We start from the raw sequence: 24,822 nt of genomic DNA, 5'->3' as shown, positions 1-24,822 counted from the left end.
AGTGGGATGGGAGAATCGCCCCCATGATTTCTGTAATAACAACTCTGATTTGACAACTACTTATTGCACCTGTCTGGCAGATAAACATATTACTACATATAATACAACTGTTGCTCCCAGGCAGTCCAAACTTTTGTCTTGGCTTGCTTGCTCTGAATACTGCTGAGAATGCGAGGTGTGCCAAATGCACATTTCTGGAATATGATCAGTTTTGGATTGACACTCGGGGATGCTAATGTAGTAAAAGGCATAATCTCAACATTAAGAAACGCACCGTCGTGCAGAACAGCTGGGTTTAAGTTTGTTGAAGTACATTATAGCAGGATAGTGAATTCAACCACTGGACCCTTTCAACTTGCTGGAATACAGCAGCTAATGTTGTAAAAGGGTGGTGCTTTGATTCTACGCCACTCTGATAGAATTCCCCTGGGATGCTGTGCTATGCCGTTCTTTGACAGCTGGGAAGGGTAGATCCCAGAAGAAATGGGCAGCACGCTGGCACAGTGGTTAGCACTGCTGCCTCACCGTGCCAGAGACCCGGGTTCAATTCCGGCCTCGGGTCACTGTCTGTGTGGTGTTTGCACATTCTCCCCGTGTCTGCGTAGGCTTCCTCCCACAGTCCAGTTAGGTGGATTGGCTATACTAAATTGCCCCTTAGTCTCAGGGGGACTAGCGAGGGGAAATGCATGGGGGTTATGGGGATAGGGCCTGGGTGGGATTGTGGTCGGGGCAGACCTGATGGGCCGAATGGTCTCTTTCTGCATGGTAGGGATTCTATGAAATGCATAGCAGTGTCACGCCACGAGAACCTTCTTGCACAATGTGTGCAGGGTTGCTGCTGCTTGGAAGATTCAGGTTACTATCTACAACAATTCTACAGCCAGTGGGAATTATTTAGTTAGTAACACAGCCAGCACTAATTACTCATGGGTTTTGTAGATCGAAGAGCAGAATTTGTGGGCCTGAGTTTAGACGGCTCCGATTTACCATTTTGGATTCCTGCGTTGAAACAGTACGACTAGTGACTGGCATACTCTGCAATCAGTCAGTGTGCCATCTGCACATCCTGCTAATGTCTCTGGTCACCTTTATGTCCATCTGCAGCAACTTTGCTTCAAACAGTGTCATCAATGGATTTGGGTGTGGCCAAAGGATTTGACCCGGCCCCAAAGTGGCAACATTCTGAGCCAAACACAGAGAGCGTTGGAAATGTTATCCTTTCTCCTCCATCCACCCCACTTCCCCCACCACCAGAGGGAGGGAGGGAGAAGGGGAGTATAGTGTCTTAGAAATATTTGATTAAGAAAAGCTCCTCGTTGATGCCATGAACACATTCCAGGCAGATGGACTGCAATGACTATTTTTTCCCCCCAATCGCGTGCATTGCGATGCCCATTTTGGGCAGTTTCTTTGGAAGAAGGTTTGTGCTGTCTCAATCAAGTGTAGAATTAGGGAGTGTTGGAAGAAAATGGCGAGTCAGGTGAAGTTTCAGGTGAGTTTATCCTAAAAACGTGGAAATGAAGACACTGGTGTCGATATTAAGGGTTGCATGCCACCAATGATCTGGAAAATACAACACCTGCAAAAGGAAGAACAAGTTCCAATTAACATTGAAAAGATCAACGCAACACAGGTCAGCATGGTGGCACAGTGGTTAGCACTGCTGCCTCACAGCACCAGGGACCCGGGTTTGATTCTCGACTTGGGTTACTGCCTGTGGGGAGTTTGCACATTCTCCCCGTGTCTGCATGGGTTTCCTCTGGGTGCTCCGGTTTCCTCCCACAGTCTGAAAGACGTGTGAGTTATGTGCATTGGCCATGGTAAATTCTCCCTCAGTCTACCCAAACAGGCGCCGGAGTGTGTCGACTAGGGGATTTTCACAGTAACTTCATTGCAGTGTTAATGTAAGCCTACTTGTGACACTAATAAATAAACCTAAACTTAATCTGGTTAACTAATGGTCAAAGACATGATTCACACTGGATCAAAGGATAGAAAGGTGATCAAATACTAGATTTTGCCTCATCTTTTAATCAGCTCCTCGACTCAAAACTAGCGTAAAACACTGTCGCAATCACTATATATGTAGGATAATGGACAACAGCACTACAAGGTAGATTTCTAATCAACTAACCTACTTGTGACACTAATAAATAAACTTTAAAAATTTAAACAAGTAAAAATGATGCAATAAATGAAGCGGGGGTGAGGGGGTTATGTCCAGTGCACTGCAGTGTACAGTACAGCAGATGTGTTAATATTGAGATCACAAACCTCACCCTTACGATCCATAATTTTGTAGGTGTGCCCTAATGGTGCATCTGAAAGGATATTTGACTGGAAAATTCACAATTAAGACCAGTTCCTTCCTTTTCATTCTCTGCAATTCCTTCCCTTTCCTTCCTTAACACCTTCCTTAGAACATCAGTTATCCCCCTTAATATCTCCTTTTTGAATCTTACACCTCGAAAACATCTTACGACCTTTTTCCACATTCAAGGCTTCGCAGTAAATACCAAGCTTTTGGTATTGCCATCCTTGCCAATTGTCCACATACACATTGTATCAAATACACATCATCTTTGCTTACCTCTCCTGGCTGAATAGTGCACTCCATGGGTTTGTCCGATTCTGCTAAATACGGGTAAGTGTCAAACACCCATGAAAGAGTGGTCTTGTTTGGGTGAAACTCTGGTGTTTTTTCCGGTGGGTAAAGGAACCAGCGCTGTCCAAAATATTTAAGAAGTAATTAGAACAAATGAATTGGCCCAGAACTTGAATATCGATGAACTAATTTTCTGGTGTATCTCAGTAACAGGAAGTTTAAAAGGTACAACTTTTTGAAAAACACAAAATCACATGCATATCTTGTAATAACTCCATAATATCTTGTAATAACCCTGTAATATCTTGTAATAACTCCGCACCGTGGGGTGACACAGTGGCTAGCACTGCTGCCTCACAGTGCCAGGGACCCGGGTTCGGTTCCTGGCTTGGATCACTGTCTGTGTGGAGTCTGCATGTTCTCCCCGTGTCTGCGTGGGTTTCCTCCGGGTGCTCCGGTTTCTTCCCACACTCCAAAGATGTGCTAGTTAGGTATATTGACCCGAACAGACGCCAGAGTGTGGCGACTAGGGGAATTTTACAGTAACTTCATTGCAGTGTTAATGTAAGCCCTACTTGTGACTAATAAACTTTTTAAATAAACTTTTTTTAATAACTCAGTTCAATGCAGCAAATGGTCAGTGGTTTACAGAGTCTATTTAATCCAATAGTTTACAACCGATCCATACAAGACCATTGTTTCATTCACTTATTTGGTGAAAAAAAGGGGACAAACCCTTTGAATTGATAAGGATGCCGGGAGTGGAGGCTTAGAAACACAATGTCCGAGCCTCAGAGACACCATCATCACACCCTGTGAATAGCAGGTCACATACATAAAATTATCAATCAAACATCAACAATATATCATTGATGTGGAGATGCCGGTGTTGGACTGGGGTGGGCACATTAAGAACTCTCACAACACCAGGTTAAAGTCCAACAGGTTTATCTGGAATCACGAGCTTTCGGAGCACTGCTCCTTCCTCAGGTGATAAACCTGTTGGACTTTAACCTGGTGCTGTGAGACTTCTTACAATATATCATTGTTTGACACAACAGATTTTGACCCTGTGACACTGAAGGAACGGTAATATATTTCCAAGTCAGCACGGTGAAGGTGAATGACTTGGGAGAGGAACTTGCAGGTGGTGGTATTCCCATGTGTCTCCTCCTCCCCTTGTCTGTCCAGATGGCAGAGGTCTCAGGTTTGGAAAGAACTGTCTAAGGAGCCTTGGTGCATTGTTGTATTACATCTTGTGGATGGTAAACATTGCTGTCACTGTGTGGGAGTGGATGGGGGAGGTGAGTGCTAATGAAGTGGAGCTGCTTTGTCCTGGATGGAGTTCAGCTTCTTGAGCTGCACTCATCCAGACCAAAGAGAGAATTTTAAAATTAATTCATGGGATGTGGGCGTCGCTGACTAAGCCAACATTTATTGCCAATCCCCAATCCCTACCGAGAAGGTGGTGGTGAGCTGCCTTCTTGAACCGCTGCAGTCCATGTGATGTAAGTAAACCTACAATGCTGTCAGGGAGGAAGTTCAAGGATTCTGACCCAGCGACAGTGATATATTTCCAAGTCAGGATGGTGAGTGGCTTGGAGGGGAAGTTCCAGGTGGTGGTGTTCCCATGCGTTGGCTGCTCGAATGTTACTTGCCACTTATTCAGTCTAAGCCTGAATGTTGTCCAGGTTTTGCTGATAAGGGCATGGACTTCTCCTGAGGAGTTGGGAACGGTATTGAAAATTGTGCAATCATCAACGAACATCCCAACTCTGACCTTATGATGGAAGAAAGGTCATTGATGAAACGATGGGCCACTTTCTAAGACTTCATGATTCTATTTTGTAGTTATATTCAGGGGATATTATGGGAAGGTGATAGTGCAGTGATAATATCACTGGCCGAGTAATCCGGAATCTCAGGCTAATCCTCTGGGAAACTAGTTCAAATCCCATCGTAGAATTTAAATTCAGTTAATAAATCTGGATACACTCCATTGTGTTAAATGGGATAGATTTTGAACAGATCTCGCAACTTTGAACTGGGCACCCATGAGGCGATGTGGGCAGTTAGCAGAAACACCACATCTGTAACCTCATGGTCTAACATATCCACCATTCTACCACCATTACATCAAGCCGGGGGATTCACCCTGGTTCAATGAAGGGTGTTGGAGAGCATGTCGAGTGCAGTCTGAAAGGATGGCGGAAGCAGTCTCAATAGTAATTTTCAAAAGGGACCTTGAAAAGGAAAAGAATTGCCGGGCTGTGTGGAAAGAATGGAAGCTAAGTGGATAATTCTTTCTGAGAACGGGCACGGGGACAATGGTCTGAATGGCCTTTGCTCTTTGGTTCTGCTCTGAATGACGCCTATGATAATTCCTCTCTTGCAGATAGTGAGTTCTATTGGAAACTATATCTTACCTTTCGTCCGTATATAACTTCGGAGTATCCCGCTCCGTGCCAGTGGAATGGTACTCCAGTACCCGCACCTAAAAACCAATCCCCCCCCCCCACAGGAAAAACACTTTTTAGTTTCTCCTTCATTCCATTCCAAATGATTTACAATCAAGAGGATGAGAACATGCTTTCTTCACACCCATTCTGAACATGCATTGTGGAGACAATAGAATATTACAGAATATCATTAATACCAATACCAGGATGTTATTCCTTTTAATAGAGGTTAGAACTAACATAGCTAATCATTCTCACAAGTAATATTCCTCTCCCAGATTTAAGTCTCACACTTCTATGTCAGTAAGAGACTGTGCCCTTGTTGAGACCTCTTGGCTGAAGTTTTACCGTCCCACCCACTGCGGGAATTGGAGCGGGCGAGAGGTGGACCGTTGACCTCGGGCGGGATTTTATGGCTTCGGGACGAGCAAGGCCGTAAAATCCCACCCCTCGTCTCTGCGACTCCTGGGTTTCCACGTACCAGCTGCAGACAGCTGTGACTCTCCGAAGTCAAGTGACTGCTCTTGCTGAGCTGGTAGAAGGAATTCAAGCCTCTTGATTTTCTCACCCTGCCTTTTTAAAGACTAACTAACTCTCCTCTAAACGTCCCTGTTTACATAGCAAAGAAAAAAAAACCCCAACTCCCCTGGAGATTAAAACTGTGCAGGAGGCCATTTGGTTCTTGCTTCAACCGGTCACTGTCGTATTGTTGCTGGTTGTCAGCTACGTGGCCACTCCCGATCTCTCGAGATTAGTAAAAGATTGAAATATGTCAAATAAACATGTTCCAATCTTGCGCACCCCCGCTGCTTTAATTAAGATTTCATTGTCAGACATGCTTGGCGCAAGGTCAAACTGCCTGATCTCTTTTCCAACATTATCTGTCTTGCTGCATTCCTGCTCCTGTTACCTGCCCTCCCTCTATCTAATGGCACAGACCCCTTGGTCTCATTGTTCTTGCCCCTTCAAATCCAGTGACCATGCACCCTCTTCTTCACCACTGATTTGATCCCCAGGGCTTTGCTGCCAGCTTCCATCTCTCAACCTTGCTGCTACCTTTCGGCTGTGACTTCAATACTTCAAACCCGAACTCAGTCCAGTATCATCTGTATTCAGAGTTACTATTCCATCAAAGACCGTCTCTGTTTGCCAGATCCATCTGTACTGGCAACTACAAAGTACAATTAGGCTTGCACCAATGCAATATTACACAGGCCACAAAAGGGATCTATTGTCAATGGGTTTATCTTGTTCAAGACCAGCAGTGCTGAGGTTAGCGACTAACCTGCTATCCCGAAGCTGTAAGCTCCTGTGGTCCCAGGTAGCTGGTATGGAGGCTGGATGTATGTCTTGAAGAGCGAGTCCCACTCTGTAAAATTGTTATCTCCGAAGAAGTAGAATGTTTCTATTCAAACAGGAAACATCACAGATACTATTTACACAGCTCATGATTGCACACCTTGATCACCAGACACGCTCTTGCCCCACTGTAACCATATGGTCATTGCAGTGGGTCACAATAAAGTTTATTTATCAGTGTCACAAGTAGGTTTACATTAACACTGCAATGAAGTTACTGTGAAAATCCCCTAGTCGCCGCACTCCAGCCCCTGTTCGGGTACACTGAGGGAGAATTTAGCACGGCCAGTGCACCTAATCAGCACGTCTTTCAGACTGTGGGAGGAAACCGGAGCAGCCGGAGGAAACCCACGCAGACACGGGGAGTGATTCCGCACAGACAGTGACCCAAGCTGGGAATCGAACCCGGGTGCCTGGCACTGTGAGGCAGCAGTGCTAACCGCTGTGCCACCGTGCCGTGGCAGGTATACTTATTAGTTTAGTTAACAATACCTCAATGGTAGGTGGTGCAGTGCACTGGAGACCTCCTCCTCAATGCATGACACTGGTGGAATACAGGTTCACTTCCACCATGCCACACTTTCCTGATCTTTGCTGTGTGATTCCCCACAGACGTTTAAAAAAAGCAGGAAGGGGGCTTTGCTCAGGCTGCTCACTTTCTGACTCTTGTAGATCAGAGGAGGGTGGTATTGATGGAGCAGCTAACAAGTTAAACACGGCCTAATGTGATACAGAAATAAACATTCCTGCCTATCTACATCTTCATCTGAAATGCCTCTAGTTAAAAGTGACTTGTGAGACAAGTTGTTTTGGTATCAGATGAGAGCTCCCTTTTGTTATTGATTCAATTAAGTGTTCCAATCTTGAACAATCATTCTGGAACTGGTACTGACGTGACCCATATATTTCAAAATACAAACCAAGTCAAAGCTTTTGAACAGGGAAGCCGTGGAGAACACTTTATCTTTTGACCTATTATTGTCATTCTGCATGCATCTTATCGTGTACGAAGGGACAGCTCTTGGAATCAATACTGATTTAATTAGAGCTACACGATCAAAGGAAAACTCACCACTACCCAAGGAATCCAAAGATTGAGGCTTCAGCATTTGCTCAACATACTCTCTGAAAGGAACATCGACTGTGAGGAAGAGAAACCATTTAGTTTCAGTGGAAGAACAGTTACAAGGACAGCACGTGCTTTTGCTTGTGTTTATAGCGCTTTGCATGACAACTGCGGATATTCTTTTGATCCTCAATTTTCTCGCACTTACAATGCTGCTTGCATTTTGCAGGGAGGGCAGTGAGTTTAGAAAAGAAACGCATTGCATTGTTTTAGGTAGGCATTTCTGCTTACATTTAATTCATAATGGTTCCTTGATTGGTAACTGAAACACTTCTTACACAGAGCCCTAATGGACCCAAATGATAGACAGATAGATAGAAAAGTGAAGCCAATCAGCAGATGGAAATTAGGAGAGCAAATTGTTCTGGCCACCATGTTTTACACGTACACTTTCAACAGATTCAGTAAGCAAACAATGCATGTTGATAGGGGCCCAATGCCAAGAGCGCACCAATGAGAAAGACGGATCCATCTAACAAGACGGATCCATCTAACACAACGCTGAACGGACAGAGAACCAATTGACGCTCCTCAAACCTTGTAGCACCTTCCTGGGAACATGAAGAGGGCAGTTGCTTGCACCTTGCTTGGGTGAGGGGGAAAAAAGAGTGTGGTGGATGCCTGGAATGCCAGAGGTAGTGGTGGAGGCAGGCATATTAGCAACATTTAAGAGGCATCTGGATGGGAATAGAGGGATATGGACCGAGTAAGGGCGGAAGGTTTTTCTTTAGTTTAGTTAAGGCATCATGCACAAGCTTGGAGGGCCGAAGGACGTGTTCCTGTGCTGTACTTTTCTTTGTTCTTCTTTGAAACAAGGAAATCGGGAATACACTTAATGGAAAAATGCTGCTTTAGTCTGGGTGAAAAGGCACTCGGGAGTTCAAATAAACAAGCCTCTGAAAATGCAGGCAGATAAAGGTGACCAACAGCGTTCGTCTTGAATCAGAGACCAAGGGATCTTGCAACAGGAAATTGGGATGATGATTTGGAACAGCATAACATAGTGTTCTAGAGAAAGGGTGGGACAGTCTTAGATTGCTTTAGCAAAGAGCTGATGCAAGCAGGGTGGCCCAGAAACTTTCATAAGCATAAAACAAAAGGGCAATGGAAGCAAAATATATTGAACTAATGCACTCAGGAAACTGTAAAGCCGCAAGGTTAAATTCATATTTAGCCTACAAAGAAGCATGGAATGTGTTTATGAAACATTTAATGTGTACCTTTCTGATAGGAGTAAGTGTTTGCTGTGCTCAGTCTCACCAGCAGATTTCCAAACTCCTGCAGGAGACTTTGCTTTGAAGAGAGAGCCCGGAATTGCTGCAAGATTCAAACACACACAATGCCAGGTCGCAGTACAGCTTTCAGAGAGGGTTTGGCATTTCATTATCTCCAGTCGCGGTGCTCCTGACACTAATAACTGCTGTTGGCTTAGTAATGACATCCCCATATTTCAACATCACATGATGCGCGGATAATGGATTGGTTTGGGAGGGAATAATAAGACTGTAATTTAAGAGATGAGTGCAAATTACATCATGAGCCACATGACTGGAGCATGAGTACGAGATTAAAACTTGAACACGAGTTTAAATTACAGCCCCGGTAACCAGTGTACAACTGTGCTGTCACACAACGGCAGTCTACAATTATATATATTTGTGTTTGGCACAGTAACAGTCAGCAGGTGGTTGTTGGTTGATGTACTGGGCTGGCTTTGACTGCATCTTGAATAAGTCCCAGAAAACAAATTGTAGACCAATTTCTTGAAATCACTAAAAAAAAAAAATGCCTTTAGTGTTTCAGAGAAGGCAAACCCCTGCAACACTGCACCGTCTTCACTGGCTGGGGGAAGCATGGGGACTAGCTCCTGCTGCTGTCAGTTCCAGAAAATCAGGTGGATATTAAAGATCCCCTCCATAACAAGGCCCAGCCAACAGGACGGCACGGTGGCTCAGTGATTCGTACTGCTGCCTCACAGCGCCAGGGACCCGGGTTCGATTCCCGGCCTTGGGTGACTGTGTGGAGTTTGCACGTTTTCCCCATGTCTGCGTGGGTTTCCTCCGGGTGCTCAGGTTTCCTCCCAGTGTGAAAGACGTGCTGGTTAGGTGCATTGGCCATGCTAAATTCTCCCTCAGTGTTACCCGAACAGGCGCCGGAGTGTGGCAACTAGGGGATATTCACAGTAACTTCACTGCAGTGTTAATGTAAGCCTACTTACAACACTAATAAATAAACTTTTAAGGTTAGGTGGATTGACCATTCATGTCAGGGGGAATTAGCAGGGTAAATATGTGGGGTTATGAGGATAGGGGCTGGGTTGCGATTGTGGTCAGTGCAGGCTCGATGGGTCGAATGGTCTCCTTCTGCACTGTAGGGATTCTATGATTCTACTCGGCCAACAGGACCAGGAACAGATTAACTGATCATTCAATACCAGTTCCGAAGAGGAGACCGGAACATTAACTCTACTTCCCTCTCTGAAAATCCGGGCCAGACCAGTTGTGTTTTTCCAGCATGTGTTTTTATTCCAGATTTTGAGCATCCTCTGCTTTTACTGTATTGATTATTCATCTCTTTGACATTTGTGAGGCCTTCTCACACACTAAATGACTGCCATGTTCATTACATAAACTATTAGTGCACTTCAAAAATAATTTGTGATACATGAAGGACTTTGGGAATTTCATAGAGATATTGGTGCTATCCAAATGTAGTTACTTATTTATATTCTTGCTGTGCAGTCTGGTTAGGATGGCACCATCGTTGTGACTGTGTCCATTTACATCAATTAAATCTCCAACTTATAAGGCAAAATCCTTCAGCAAGTTGTATAGTACACATTGACCACACTAATATGAAGCCTAATATTAAGAGGTAATCTTCATTACATTATCGGTGTGTCATTTAATTTAAAACTCTCTCGACTGCTGGGTCAATGCAGAATGAGATGGCAGTATAACACCAGGAATACCAGACTGATGTATCAAACTCATTTCACTTTAAATACCAACATGAAAAAGGGCAGCGCACGGCTCGAATGGTTTCCTAAAAGCCCCCTCATATGGAAGGACGGGGTGCAAATCCAGTAGATCATCAGATTTCCCAAATCAGGGGATTTTCATCCCATATGTCTGGACAAGTGTCAGAAGTGCTTTATAAAACACTGGTTAGTCCTCAGCTGGAATACCGTGTTCAATTCTAAAGTTAAAGTTAAATTACTGGTCACAAGCAGGCTTACATTAACATAGAGTCATAGAGGTTCACAGCATGGAAACAGACCCTTCGGCCCAACTTGTCCATGCCATTTTTTTTTAAACCCCTAAGCTAGTCCTAATTGCCCACATTTGGCCCATATCCCTCTATATCCATCTTACCCACGTAACTGTCTAAATGCTTTTTAAAAGACAAAATTGTACCCACCTCTGCTACTACCTCTGGCAGCTTGTTCCAGACACTCACCACCCTCTGTGTGAAACAAAATTACCCCTCTGGACACTTTTGTATCTCTCCCCTCTCACCTTAAACCTATGCCTCTAGTTTTAGACTCCCCTACCTTTGGGAAAAGATATTGACTATCTACACTGCGATTAAGTTACTGTGAAAATCCTCTAGTTGCCACACTCCGGCTCCTGTTCGGATACACTGAGGGAGAATTTAGCTTGACCAGTGCACCTAACCAGCACGTCTTTTGGACTGTGGGAGGAAACCGGAGCACCTGGAGGAAACCCACGCAGACACGGAGAGAATGTGCAAACTCCACACAGGCAGTGACCCAAGCCGGGAATCGAACCCAGATGCCTGATGCTGTGAGGCAGCAGTGCTAACCACTGTGCCCCCCCAGTTCTGTGCCACACTTTAGGAAGCATGTCAAGACCTTAGAGAGGATGCAGAAGAGATTCAGTAAAATGTTACCAGGGATGAGGTGGAGAGACTGGAGAAGCTGGGGTTGTTCCCCTTAGAGCAGTTATGGTGAGGAGATTTGAGACAGGAGCTCAAAATAATGAAGGATTTCAACAGGGTAAATAAGGAGAAACTGTTTCCAGCGGACAAAGGATCCACGGGACACAGATTTAAGGTAATGAGCAAAGGAACCAGAGGTAGCATGTGGAAACTTTTATTAAGAACATCAAGTTGTTGTGAGCTGCAATGTACAGCCTGAAAGGGGGATAAAACTTTCAAAAGAGAACTGGATAAACTCTTGAAGGGGAAGAATTTACAGGTCAAGGGGAAAAGAGCAGAGGTGTGAGAATAATTCAATAGTTTTACCAAAGAGTTGGCACAGGCATGATGGGCCAAATGGCCTCATTGTTTCATATCATTCTATGATTCTAAGTGATAGAGCATATATTTTGTACTAAGATTGGTCATCTTTCAACACAAACGCACAGATGTGTCAAATATGACATATTTTAGGAGTATTTCAAGATGCTGAAAAATTGCTTTTCATTCAAGTTTTGACAGGAAAAAAAAGATTATTTACCTCATTCTGTGTGATTCCTCGGATAATCACTGGCTTGGAATATGCATACCTGTAAAACAAGGACATCTTACGTTTAATTTTTTTCCTCTGAGCGATTGGAACATCCAAACATTTTGTCTTCATTGGACACTAGAAGTATAGCAGGTAAAAAGTGTAATCCATGCTCCCATTGACTGGCATTTTGCTTTATACAGTTGTTTGATTTGATTTGATTTATTGTTCTAACATGTATTGGGATACAGTGCAAAGTACTGCATATTGCATGCTATACAGACAAAGCATACCATTCATAGAGAAGGAGAGTGCAGAATGTAGTGTTACAGTCATAGCTAGGGTGTAGCAAAAGATCAACTTAATGCAAGGTAGGTCCATTCAAAAGTCTGACAGCAGCAGGGAAGAAGCTGTTCTTGAGTCGGTTGGTGCGTGTCCTCAGACTTTTGTATCTTTTTCCCGACGGAAGAAGGGGGGAGAGAGAATGTCCGGGGTGCGTGGGGTCTTTGATTATGCTGGCTGCTTTGCCTAGGCAGCGGGAAGTGTAGACAGTGTCAATGGATGGGAGGCTGGTTTGTGTGATGGACTGGGCTACGTTCACGACCTTTTGTAGTTTCTTGTAGTCTTGGGCAGAGCAGGAGCCGTACCAAGCTGTGATACAATCAGAAAGAATGCTTTCTATGTTGCATCTCTAGAAGTTGGTGACATGTCATCGATGAAGCCGAACATCTCACCAAGGCCATCCCCACACCCCCATTTCTTGCCTTCAAACAACCGTACAACCTCAAACAGATCATAGCCTTCAGGAGAACAGTGACCATGACACCACACAGCCCTGCCACAGCAACCTCTGCAAGATGTGCCAGATCATCGACACGGATGCCATCATGTCACGTGAGAACACCATCCACCAGGTACACGGTACATACTCTTGCGACTCGGCCAACGTTGTCTACCTGATACGCTGCAGGAAAGGATGTCCCAAAGCATGGTACATTGGCGAGACCATGCAGACGCTACGACAACGGATGAATGGACACCACTCGACAATCACCAGGCAGGAGTGTTCCCTTTCTGTCGGGGAACACTTCAGCAGTCACGGGCATTCGGCCTCTGATCTTCGGGTAAGCGTTCTCCAAGGCGGCCTTCACGACACACAACGCAGAGTCGCTGAGCAGAAACCGATAGCCAAGCTCCGCACACATGAGGACGGCCTCAACCAGGATCTTGGGTTCATGTCACACTATCTGTAACCGCCACGACTTGCCCAGTTTGCAAAATCTCACTAACTGTCCTGGCTGGAGACAATACACACCTCTTTAACCTGTGCTTGGCCCTCTCTCCACTCACATTGTCTGTATCTTTAAGACTTGATTCCCTGTAAAGACTTGCATTCCAACCATTATCTTGTAAATTGAGTGTGTGTCTGTTTATTCCCTGTCCGTGAACACAACTCCTCACTCACCTGAAGGAGCCTGAGACTCCGAAAGCTTGTGCTGCCAACACCAGGACTTTAATCTGGCGTTGTGAGACTTCTTCCTTAGATGTATTGGCCATGCTAAATTAGTGTCAGTGGGATTGGCAGGGTAAATGCGTGGGGTTACGGGGAATGGGGCCTAAGTGGGATTAGTGTCGGTGCAGGCCCGATGGGCTGAATGGCCTCTTTCTGCATTGTAGGGAGTCTATGGTGGGGCAAATGGCCTCCTTATGCTCTGTAGGGATTCTATGATTATTTAAGAGGCTAAATTTAAAAATGTCATTATTTAAAAATGACAATTCAGGTTTTTGCTTGGATCCATCGAGACAGGAGATGTGGGAATTATCTCACAAAGCATCAGGCTGCTTGCCAAGTTAACAGCTCTGCACTGATCAAGGGAGATATTTCCCTGTAGATGGCTCAGATGGATTCGCTAAGCTAAGTTGGACCAATGGGCAGAAATTTATGTCTGTGTGAAGCTTTGTAAAGTCAGCCTCTGGGAAAGAAAGCAACTTGTTTCCTCAGCCAGGAGACTGTAAATCACACTGCTGCCAGGTCTGCCTCATCATTAATTTTCGGTTTAAATGGCAGCAGCGGGAACCATGGCTTAAATGCAGTAAGTGCGTGATTGCTGTTGTTTTTAATCGGGGTGGAGTAACAATATCTTCACATTTTGAACAGGATAGCCCAGATATTGCACTCGAGTTCAGTCTCATTGCAAAGAAAGTTTGAAGCTCTTTTTAGCAGCTCTTTTTTCCCCAAGTTGGCGCCGGAGCGAAGCGACGTCTTGCGAGCTGTGCCCAGCGTACCTTCTCATTCTATCTTTTACTCTCGTTCTATGCTTCTAAAACTTCATTCTAACTCTTTTAAACTCTCTAACAATGCTTTAATTCAACTTCTTCAAGAACAGCTTCTTCCCTGCTGCTGTCAGACTTTTGAATGGACCTACCTTGCATTAAGTTGATCTTTCTCTACACCCTAGCTATGACTGTAACACTACATTCTTCACCCTCTCCTTTCCTTCTCTATGAACGGTATGTTTTGTCTGTATAGCGCGCAAGAAACAATACTTTTTACTGTATATTGTGACAATAATAAATCAAATCAAAACAATAATGGCTTTCGATTGGTTTTCAGCGAGTGGCAATTCTGCAAAAGTCGCAGGAAATCAGATGGAATGAATGATGCGTGTCACTGCTGACTCTCACCTCCTGAATCCACGAATCCAAGCGAAAACCCCATCACGGATTTATCAGTTTTATTAGATCAACCACTTAAAAGCTGTCTTTAGAGAGACATTTGTTACACAAGCTGACACACCCACCTGAAATTAAAAGCCAAAGAACACAGAACAGTACCGCACAGGAACAGGCCCTTCGGCCCTCCAAGCCTGCGCCAATCACACTGTCCTACCTAGACCAACCGCTTGTATTCCTCTCTTCCCCGTTTGTTCATGTGCCTATCCAGATAAGTCTTAAATGTGGCTAACATATCTGCCTCAACCTCCTCACTTGGCAGTGCATTCCAGGCCCCCACCACCCTCTGTGTAAAAAACTTCCCCCGCACATCTCCACTAAACCTTTCCCCCCTTACCTTGAACTTGTGCCCCCTTTGTAATTGTCATTTCTGCCCTGGGGAAAAAGCTTCCAACTGTTCACCCTATCTATACCCCTCATGATTCCAGACAAAAAAAAAACATAGCTGACCACAGTGCTAACCACTGTGCTACCAGGCGGCACGGTAGCACAGTGGTTAGCACTGCTGCTTCACAGCAAGAAGTTTAACAACACCAGGTTAAAGTCCAACAGGTTTATTTGGTAGCAAAAGCCACACAAGCTTTCGAGGCTCTGAGCCCCTTCTTCAGGTGAGTGGGAATTCTGTTCACAAACAGAACTTATAAGACACAGACTCAATTTACATGAATAATGGTTGGAATGCGAATACTTACAACTAATCCAGTCTTTAAGAAACAAAACAATGGGAGTGGAGAGAGCATCAAGACAGGCTAAAAGGATGTGTATTGTCTCCAGACAAGACAGCCAGTGAAACTCTGCAGGTCCACGCAACTGTGGGAGTTACAAATAGTGTGACAGCTTCACAGCTCCAGGGACCTGGGTTCGATTCCCGGCTTGGGTCACTGTCTGTGTGGAGTTTGCACATTCTCCTCGTGTCTGCGTGGGTTTCCTCCGGGTGCTCTGGTTTCCTCCCACAGTCCAAAGATGTGCGGGTTAGGTTGATTGGCCAGGTTAAAAATTGCCCCTTAGTGTCCTGGGATGCGTAGATTAGAGGGATTAGCGGGTAAAATATGTAGGGATGTGGGGGGGGTAGGGCCTGGGTGGGGTTGTGGTCGGTGCAGACTCGATGGGCCGAATGGCCTCTTTCTGTACTGTAGGGTTTCTATGATTTCTATGAATTAATCAGTGATTGATGTACTAATTCAATCAATTAATACTAAGCCTGGCCTGATGCCCCATTAGCAACACAATTTCTTGGAACATTCGCGCTAGAATAATGGTACACATCACGGATTGCACCACCCACATGGTACAAGTTTTCAGCAAATTCAGAGTCAAAAAGGTGGAGGTGCGCAAGGCAGGTGAAAAGATTTTGGCAACGGACAACAGGTGAGATGCACTTCAAGCTCCAAGAGGACGGGGGGCCAGAAGGTGTGCTCAGCTGCTCAAACATACCGGTGAACAAATTCAGGATAGGTCAAAGAGTCTCTGACTTCCACGTTGCAGGGCCCTGTGTCAACCATCTGCATGGAGTGGTCTGTTTTCCTGCAAAAGAGAGGTGTAAAAATGTTGGTTCCAAGTTAGTGGGCATTCAGAAACATTCAGGACAGTAAATTGGCAAGATAGCCAGAAGGCTGTAATGTGACATGAGTTTGCCGATAAAATAACAGGGACTTCACAAGTTATTAATTAAATGGCACAGTCACAGTGGTTAGCACTGGCGCCTCAGAGCCCTGCGACCTATATTCAATTCTAGTCTTGGGTGACCATCTATGTGGACACCTTCTCCCCGTGTCTGCTTGGGTTTCCTCCGGGTGCTCCAGTTTCTTCCCACGGTCCAAAGATGTGCAGGTTAAGTTGGTCGGCCATGCACAATTGCCCTTAGTGTCCCAAGGTGTGTAGGTTAAGTGGTTTCACCATGGTAAATTGCTCCCTAGTGTCCAAAGATGTGTAGGTTAGGTGGATTAGCCATGGTAAATATGCAGGGTTACGGGGATGGGACAGGATGGTAGGCCTGGTTAAGATGCTCTTTGGAGAGTTGGTGCAGACTCAATGTCCCAGGATGTGTAGGTTGGAGGGCTTAGTGGGGTAAATGTGTGGGGTTACGGGGATAGGGCCTGGGGTGAGATTGTTGTCAGTGCAGACTCAATGGGCCGAATGGCCTCCTTCTGCACCGTGGGGCTTCTATGATTCTATGACTGGGAAACACTTCGGGACATTCTTAGGACACGACTGAAAATAAATACTATTCTTTTTTTCATTAAATTCTCAAGAACCTCAAATGGGGAATGATTTTCATGATATCTGAACTCACAACCAAGCATCTTCACTAAAATCTGGGCCACAAACTCACGGTTAAATATTTATTTGCAAGCAGCATTTATACCATTCACATCAACATTCAGCCTTGGAGATTGGCACTATTTTCCTATAATCTTTTTAGGTTTTTCAAATGCCTCCGGCAAGGTTCCCAAAGCGCCATTATATGATAACCAGCCACAGCACTGGTCCATATTTCTAGCATTGTGACTCAGAGGTACGGTAAGAAAATTTTTCTCTGAAACTGACAGTTCAGCAGGGAAATAAAACAATTTGTTCCTGAAAGCAATCAAGGCATTAGTGATACCAATGTTTGTAAGTCATTAATCACCAGAACAGTTCAAACATCTGAAATAACTTTCAAGACACTGATCAAAATACACAGCAGTTTGCCGCACTTGCTCACAATTTCTAACGATAAATCCTTGTTCACAGCCATTTCAAAGACAAAAATCTCTTGATGAGGTGAAAGCTGATTCAAGAGGTGTTAAGGTTCACTCTACATCTACAACTACTAAAATCAACTATCAAAATAAATGCCAACTTGCCTCTCCTGTGTTTATGCATGATCTGATCGAATAGCAGAGCAAGCTTGAAATTTGCCTACTGCTGCTCCTAATTCCTATGTTCCTAGGAGGCGATGGTATTACGTATATTAAGTATGTACCTGTCAGGCAGGGAGGAAGTGGTCAAGCGAGGGAACCATGGTTTACTAAAGAAGTTGAATCTCTTGTGAAGAGGAAGAAGGAGACTTACGTAAAGATGAGATGTGAAGGCTCAGTTAGGGCGCTTGAGAGTTACAAGTTAACGACACCAGGTTAAAGTCCAACAGGTTTATTTGGTAGCAAAAGCCACACCTACATCTTGGAGACTGGAACTATTTTCCTATAATCTACCTCTTCTATAATCTACCAAATAAGCCTGTTGGACTTTAACCTGGTGTTGTTAAACTTCTTATTGTGTTTACCCCAGTCCAATGCCGGCATCTCCACATCATAGTTACAAGTTAGCCAGGAAGGACCTAAAGAGGGAGCTAAGAAGAGGGGACATGAGAAGTCTTTGGCAGGTAGGATCAAGGAAAACCCTAAAGCTTTCTATAGGTATGTCAGGAACAAAAGAATGACTAGGGTAAGATTAGGGCCAGTCAAGGACAGTAGTGGGAAGTTGTGTGTGGAGTCCGAAGAGATAGGAGAGGCGCTAAATGAATATTTTTCGTCAGTATTCACACAGGAAAAAGACAATGTTGTTGAGGAGAATACTGAGATACAGGCTATTGGACTAGACGGGATTGAGGTTCATAAGGAGGAGGTGTTAGCAATTCTGGACAGTGTGAAAATAGATAAGTCCCCTGGGCCGGATGGGATTTATCCTAGGATTCTCTGGGATGCTAGGGAGGAGATTGCAGAGCCTTTGGCTTTGATCTTTATGTCGTCATTGTCTACAGGAATAGTGCCAGAAGACTGGAGGATAGCAAATGTTGTTCCCTTGTTCAAGAAGGGGAGTAGAGACAACCCTGGTAATTATAGACTAGTGAGCCTTACTTCTGTTGTGGGCAAAGTTTTGGAAAGGATTATAAGAGATAGGATTTATAATCACCTAGAAAGGAATAATTTGATTAGGGACAGTCAACACGGTTTTGTGAAGGGTAGGTTGTGCCTCACAAACCTTATTGAGTTCTTTGAGAAGGTGACCAAAGAGGTGGATGAGGGTAAAGCAGTGGCTGTGGTGTATATGGATTTCAGTAAAGCGTTTGATAAGGTTCCCCACGGTAAGCTATTGCAGAAAATACGGACGCACGGGATTGAGGGTGATTTAGCGGTTTGGATCAGAAATTGGCCAGCTGTGAGAAGACAGAGGGTGGTGGTTGATGGGAAATGTTCATCCTTCAATCCTGGAGTTCAGTTACTAGTGGTGTACCGCAAGGATCTGTTTTGGGGCCACTGCTGTTTGTCATTTTTATAAATGACCTGGATGAGGGCGTAGAAAGATGGGTTAGTAAATTTGCGGATGACACTAAAATCGGTGGAGTTGTGGACAGTGCGGAAGGATGTTGCAGGTTACAGAGGGACATAGATAAGCTGCAGAGCTGAGCTGAGAGGTGGCAAATGGGAGTTTAATGCGGAAAAGTGTGAGGTGATTCACTTTGGAAGGAGTAACAGGAATACAGAGTACTGGGCTAATGGTAATATACTTGGTAGTGTGGATGAGCAGAGAGGTCTCGGTGTCCATGTGCATAGATCCCTGAAAGTTGGCACCCAGGTTGATCGGGTTGTTAAGAAGGCATATGGTGTGTTAGCTTTTATTGGTAGAGGGATTGAGTTTCAGAGCCATGAGGTCATGTTGCAGCTGTACAAAACTCTGGGTGCGGCCGCACTTGGAGTATTGCGTACAGTTCTGGTCGCCGCATTATAGGAAGGATGTGGAAGCATTGGAAAGGGTGCAGAGGAGATTTACCAGGATGTTGCCTGGTATGGTGGGAAGGTCTTATGAGGAAAGGCTAAGGGACTTGAGGCTGTTTTCGTTAGAGAGAAGGTTAAGAGATGACTTAATAGAGGCATACAGGATGATAAGATTAGATAGGGTGGACAGAGCCTTTTTCCTCGGTTGGTGATGGCTAGCACGAGGGGGCATAGCTTTAAATTGAGGGGTGAGAGATATAGGACAGATGTCAGAGGTAAGTTCTTTACTCAGAGAGTAGTAAGGGCGTGGAATGCCCTGCCTGCAACAGTAGTGGACTCGCCAACATTAAGGGCATTTAAATGGTCATTAGATAAACGCATGGATGATATTGGAATAGTGTAGGTTAGATGGGCTTTAGATTGGTTTCACAGGTCGGTGCAACATCGAGGGCCGAAGGACCTGTACTGTGCTGTAATGTTCTATGTTCTATTACCGCTAGATGATTAATCCAGAAACTCAGCTAATGTTCTGGGGACCCGGGTTCGAATCCCGCCACGGCAGATGGTGGAATTTGAATACAATAAAAAATATCTGGAATTAAGAATCGACTGATGACCATGAAACCATTGTCGATTGTCTGAAAAACCCATTTGATTCACTAATGTCCTTTAGGGAAGGAAATCTACCATCCTTACCCGGTCTGGCCTAAATGTGACTCCAAAGCCACAGCAATGTGATTGACTCTCAATTGTCCTCTGAACAAGAGCAACTAAGGATGGGCAATAAATGCTGGCCAGCCAGAGACACCCATGTCCCATGAATGAATCATTAAAAAAATTAGATTTAAAGAGATTACACAATGGTAAATTGAGAAATATAAAATTACTGAATCATTATGCAGTTTGTAGAATGAGTTTGCTATCTGTTTAGTAATCCAAACATGAGGAGAGTTAACGTTGAGTCTAAATGACCCTTCTGCAGATACTGGGACTCGAAACATTAACTCTGTTTCTCTCTCCACAGATGCTGCCAGACCTGCTGAGTTTATCCAGCATACTTTGTATTTCAGAGCTCCAGCATCCACAGTATTTTGCTTTTACTTCTATTTCCTTGTCACCTTTAACAAAAAGAAACATCTCAAGGTGTGTCACAGGAGCGTTTAAAACAAAGTATGACTGCACAAAGATATCTTAGATTAGATGACCAAGTGCTTGGTCAAATCTTACAGGAGGAAAGATGGAAACTCCAGCCCATTCCTGGAAGGTTAGCAACTCCAAATAAGGGTCTAGAATTAGAGAAGTGCAGATATCTCAGGGTTGGAAAGAGGTTAGAGAGACAGGCACATCTTTCTCTACATCATAGCTTTGGCTGTAACACTACATTCTGCACTCTCTCCTTTCCTCCTCTATGAACGGTATGCATTGTCTGTATAGCGCACAAGAAACAATACTTTTCACTGTGTGCTAATACATGTGACAATAATAAATCAAATCAAAGGGAAGAGTGAGTTCATGAATAGGATTTGAAAACACTTTGAACTGCGCAGTGAAAAAGACCACATTGCTAGTGAAGTGATAAAAGCAAATTACTGCGGATGCTGGAATCTGAAAGCAAAAGAGAAAATGCTGGAAAATCTCAGCAGGTCTGGCAGCATTTGTAAGGAGAGAAAAGAGCTGACGTTTCGAGTCCAGATGACCCTTTGTCAAAGCTAAAAGGCATAGAAAATGGGAGATATTTATACTGCAGGGCGAGGGAATGAAAGATGAATCATAGCCACAGAAACCAGGGGAAAGGCTCAGAGGTGCCGATTGCAGTCCATAGAGAGAATAGAAGATGGGAATGGCCAAACGGCAGAGAAGCTGTGACAGATGAAGATGTGGGGGGCAGAGGGGGGAATGGGTGGGAGAGAGGGAAAATTGAGAAAAAGGGGGAAAGAGTGCCAGAGAAGTGCTTTGGGTGGCACAGTGGTTGGCACTGCTGCCTCAATGCGCCAAGGAGCCGGGTTCGATTCTGGCCTCGGGTCACTGTCTGTGCGCAGTCTGCACATTCTCCCCGTGTCTGCGTGGGTTTCCTCCGGGTGCTCCGGTTTCCTCCCACAGTCTGAAAGATGTGCTGGTTAGGGTGCATTGGCCATGCTAAATTGCCTCTGAGGGTCCTAAAATATGTAGTTTAGGGGGATTAGTGGGGTAATTAATAGTGGGGTTAGTGGTTTGGCGCCTGGGTAAGAGTCAGTGCAGACTGGATGGGCTGAATGGCCTCCTGCACTGCAGGGATTCTCTGCCCTGAGGTGGTGACAGGCGCTACAGAAATGCAAGTATTTCCCTGACTCCAAAAGGAAGCGCGGTTTCCGCCTCTCACCAGCCGCCATCCCCCTCCGGCTGCCCCGCTGAAGCTGCGGCCAGCAGCGCCAGTGCCGCCAGGATCCGAGGCTCCATCTGGAAACTTCTCCCCCCGCCGCTGTCCGCCACCGTCCTCACGCCGGCTGCCACAGCACGCACGCGCGGCCCTGCCGGAAGAGACGGGCAAGCCGCCCCGCAAAGCAGGACGGGAGTTGTAGTTCCCTACAGGCCGCGGTCGGCATACATTTCCCTTCGCGCACCGCGCGGGGAGTCATGTGGAGCGGTGGCGACCTTCCGCCAGATTCGCTCCCACAACACACCGCGGGGACCAGGGCATCATGGGAGTTGTAGTCCACTCATCATGTCCCTGAGAGCAGCTCAGGCCTCCGAATAGTTTTGCCAGGGTTTTACTGAGGAACTGTAGCACATTCCAATTGCAATTCATACAGTCATTCTAGATTGAAAATATCTAGGTATGATTTATATCATAAGATGGATTTGTACAATAACTCCAGGAGTTGGCTGTGAAGGAACCGTGCTTTTATTGCACAAAATTAAAATAAACAATAACCACTAGCCAAGGTTAATGGACACTCTCAGGGTCTTGCTTTATACAGGGCTCAGTATACAAGCTCCAGCTGGTTTGCTCATTGCCAATCCCCAGAGAGCTCAGATTAAAGAATCATAAAAACGTACAGTGCAGAAGGAGGCCATTCAGCCCATCGAGTCTGCGCCAACCACAGTCCCACCCAGGCTCTATCCCCGTATCCCCATGCATTTACCCTAGCTAGTCCCCCTGAAACTATTTAGCATAGCTAATCCACCTAACTCGGACATCTTTGGACTGTGGGAGGAAACTGGAGCACCTGGAGGAAACCCATGCAGACATGGGGAATACAGGCAAACTCCACATAGACGGTCACCGGAGGCAGGAATTGAACCCAGGTCCCTGGTGCTGTGAGACAGCAGTGCTAACCACTGTGCCACCCCAACTGGGCCTCAACGAGTTCAACTGGGAGGTCAATTAGTGATTCCCCTTGCAGATCATGGGAGTTATCACAATTAGGATCACTTGGCAACTGATTCAAAAATACTCCATTGTTTCTTAGGGTTGCCAACCGTGGGAGGCAGTGGTACAGTTGTATTGTCACTGGACTAGTAGTCCAGAGACCAAGAGGAAGATCTGGTGACCTGGGTTCAAAACCTGCCATGGCGGATGATGAAATTTAAATCTGGAATTAAAATTCTAAAGATAACGATTGTCGTAAAAACTCATCCGGTTCACCAATGCCCTTTAGGGAAGGAAATCTGAATCTGCCGTCCTTACCTGATCAGGCCTACATGTGACTCCAGAGCCACTGCAATGTGATTGACTCTCAAATGCCCTCTGAAATGGAGGGCAGTTAGGGATGGGCAATAGGTGCTCAACCAGCTAACGATGCTCATGTCATAGAATACAATCCATACAGTGCAGAAGAAGGCCATTTGGCCCATCGAGCCTGCACCAACAATTCCACCCAGGCCCTATCCCATAGCTCCACGTATTTACCTTGCTAATCCCCCTGACACTAAGGGCCAATTTACCATGGCCAATCAACCTAATCTGCACATTTTTGGACTATGGAAGGAAACTGGAGCACCCGGAGGAATCCCATGCAGACACAGGGAGAACTTGCAAACTCCGCACAGAGAGTCACCCGAGGCTGGAATTGAACCTGGGTCCCTGGTGCAGTGAGGCAGCAGTGCTATTTGATTTAATTTATTATTGTCACATGTATTAGTATACAGTGAAAAGTATTGTTTCTTGCACACTATACAGACAAAGCGTACCATTCATAGAGAAGGAAATGAGAGAGTTCAGAATGTAGTGTTACAGTCATAGCTAGGGTGTAGAGAAAGATCAACTTAATGTGGGATAGGTCCATTCAAAAGTCTGACAGCAGCAGGGAAGAAGCTGTTCTTGAGTCGGTTGGTACATGACCTCGGACTTTTGTATCTTTTTCCCGATGGAAGAAGGTGGAAGAGAGAATGTCCGGGGTGCGTGAGGTCCTTAATTACACTGGCTGCTTTTCTGAGGCAGCGGGAATTGTAAACAAAGTCAATGGAAAGGAGGCTGGTTTGAGTGATGGGCTGGGCTTAGTTCATGACCCTTTGTAGTTTCTTGCGGTCTTGGACAGAGCAGGAGCCATACCAAGCTGTGATACAACCGGAAAGAATGCTTTCTATGATGCATCTGTAAAAGTTGGTGAGAGTCGTAGCTGACATGCCAAATTTCCTTAGTCTTCTGAGAAAGTAGAGGCGTTGGTGGGCTTTCTTAACTATAGTGTCGGAATGGGGGAACCAGGACAGGTATTGGTGATCTGGACACCTAAAAACTTGAAGCTCTCGACCCTTTCTATTTCGTCCCCATTGATGTAGACAGGGGCATGTTCTCTAATATGCTTCCTGAAGTCGATTACAATCTCCTTTGCTAACCACTGTGCCATGGTGCTGCCCTGTAAAATTAATTTTATAAAGTGTTTTCCTGGAGGTTTTACATGATTAGTCACCAACACATCCACCATTGTGATGTGCTGCCTTCCTAGACAGTATAGGTAGATCATTTAGGACTGAGATGAGGAAGAATTTCTTCACCCAGAGAGTGGTTAGCCTGTGGAATTTACTACCACAGAAGGTATTTGAGGCCAAAACATTGTATGTTTTCAAGAAACAGTGAGATATAGCACCTGGAGTGAAGGGGATGAGGCTATTGAGTTAAAGTTTATTTATTTATTAGTCACAAGTAGTCTTACATTAACACTGCATTGAAGTCACTGTGAAAATCCCCTAGTCGCCACTCTCCAGTGCCTGTTCGGGTACACTGAGGGAGAATTGAGCATGGCCAATTCAAATGTTCAAATGCAACAAGATCTGGACAATATCCATGCTTGGTTTGACAAGTGGCAAGTAACATTCTCCCCACACAAATGCCAGGCAATGACCATCACCAATAAGAGACATTCTAACTACCAACCCTTGACATTCAATGGTGT

General features: G+C 45.1%; 1 protein-coding gene across 1 annotated transcript; it reads right to left on the bottom strand.

The window, feature by feature from the left end:
- On the bottom strand, positions 1-21,953 carry jmjd8 (jumonji domain containing 8). Its single transcript, XM_078240835.1, has 9 exons — positions 21,810-21,953; positions 16,188-16,277; positions 12,030-12,078; positions 8,770-8,866; positions 7,496-7,564; positions 6,350-6,469; positions 5,032-5,099; positions 2,591-2,725; positions 1-1,579 (listed from the first exon to the last, which is right to left on the bottom strand). Exons 1-9 carry the CDS (start codon positions 21,884-21,886, stop codon positions 1,499-1,501), a joined length of 786 nt encoding a protein of 261 aa, XP_078096961.1. The 5' UTR covers positions 21,887-21,953; the 3' UTR covers positions 1-1,498.
- Between the last annotated feature and the right edge of the window lie 2,869 nt (positions 21,954-24,822).

This window comes from Mustelus asterias, chromosome 23 (genome assembly GCF_964213995.1).
Source record: "Mustelus asterias chromosome 23, sMusAst1.hap1.1, whole genome shotgun sequence".
Classification (NCBI taxonomy): Eukaryota; Metazoa; Chordata; class Chondrichthyes; order Carcharhiniformes; family Triakidae; genus Mustelus; species Mustelus asterias.
This window is presented reverse-complemented; position numbering and strand designations above follow the sequence as displayed.

Excerpts from the sequence above, each read along its gene's own strand:
- jmjd8 (XM_078240835.1), bottom strand. The coding sequence starts at position 21,886 with ATGGAGCCTCGGATCCTGGCGGCACTGGCGCTGCTGGCCGCAGCTTCA. Across the intron at positions 6,470-7,495 it reads TTTGGATTCCTTGGGTAGTG|AAACATTCTACTTCTTCGGA; the intron begins GTGAGTTTTCCT and ends CTGTTTGAATAG. Across the intron at positions 1,580-2,590 it reads GCACTATTCAGCCAGGAGAG|GTGTTGTATTTTCCAGATCA; the intron begins GTAAGCAAAGAT and ends TTCCTTTTGCAG.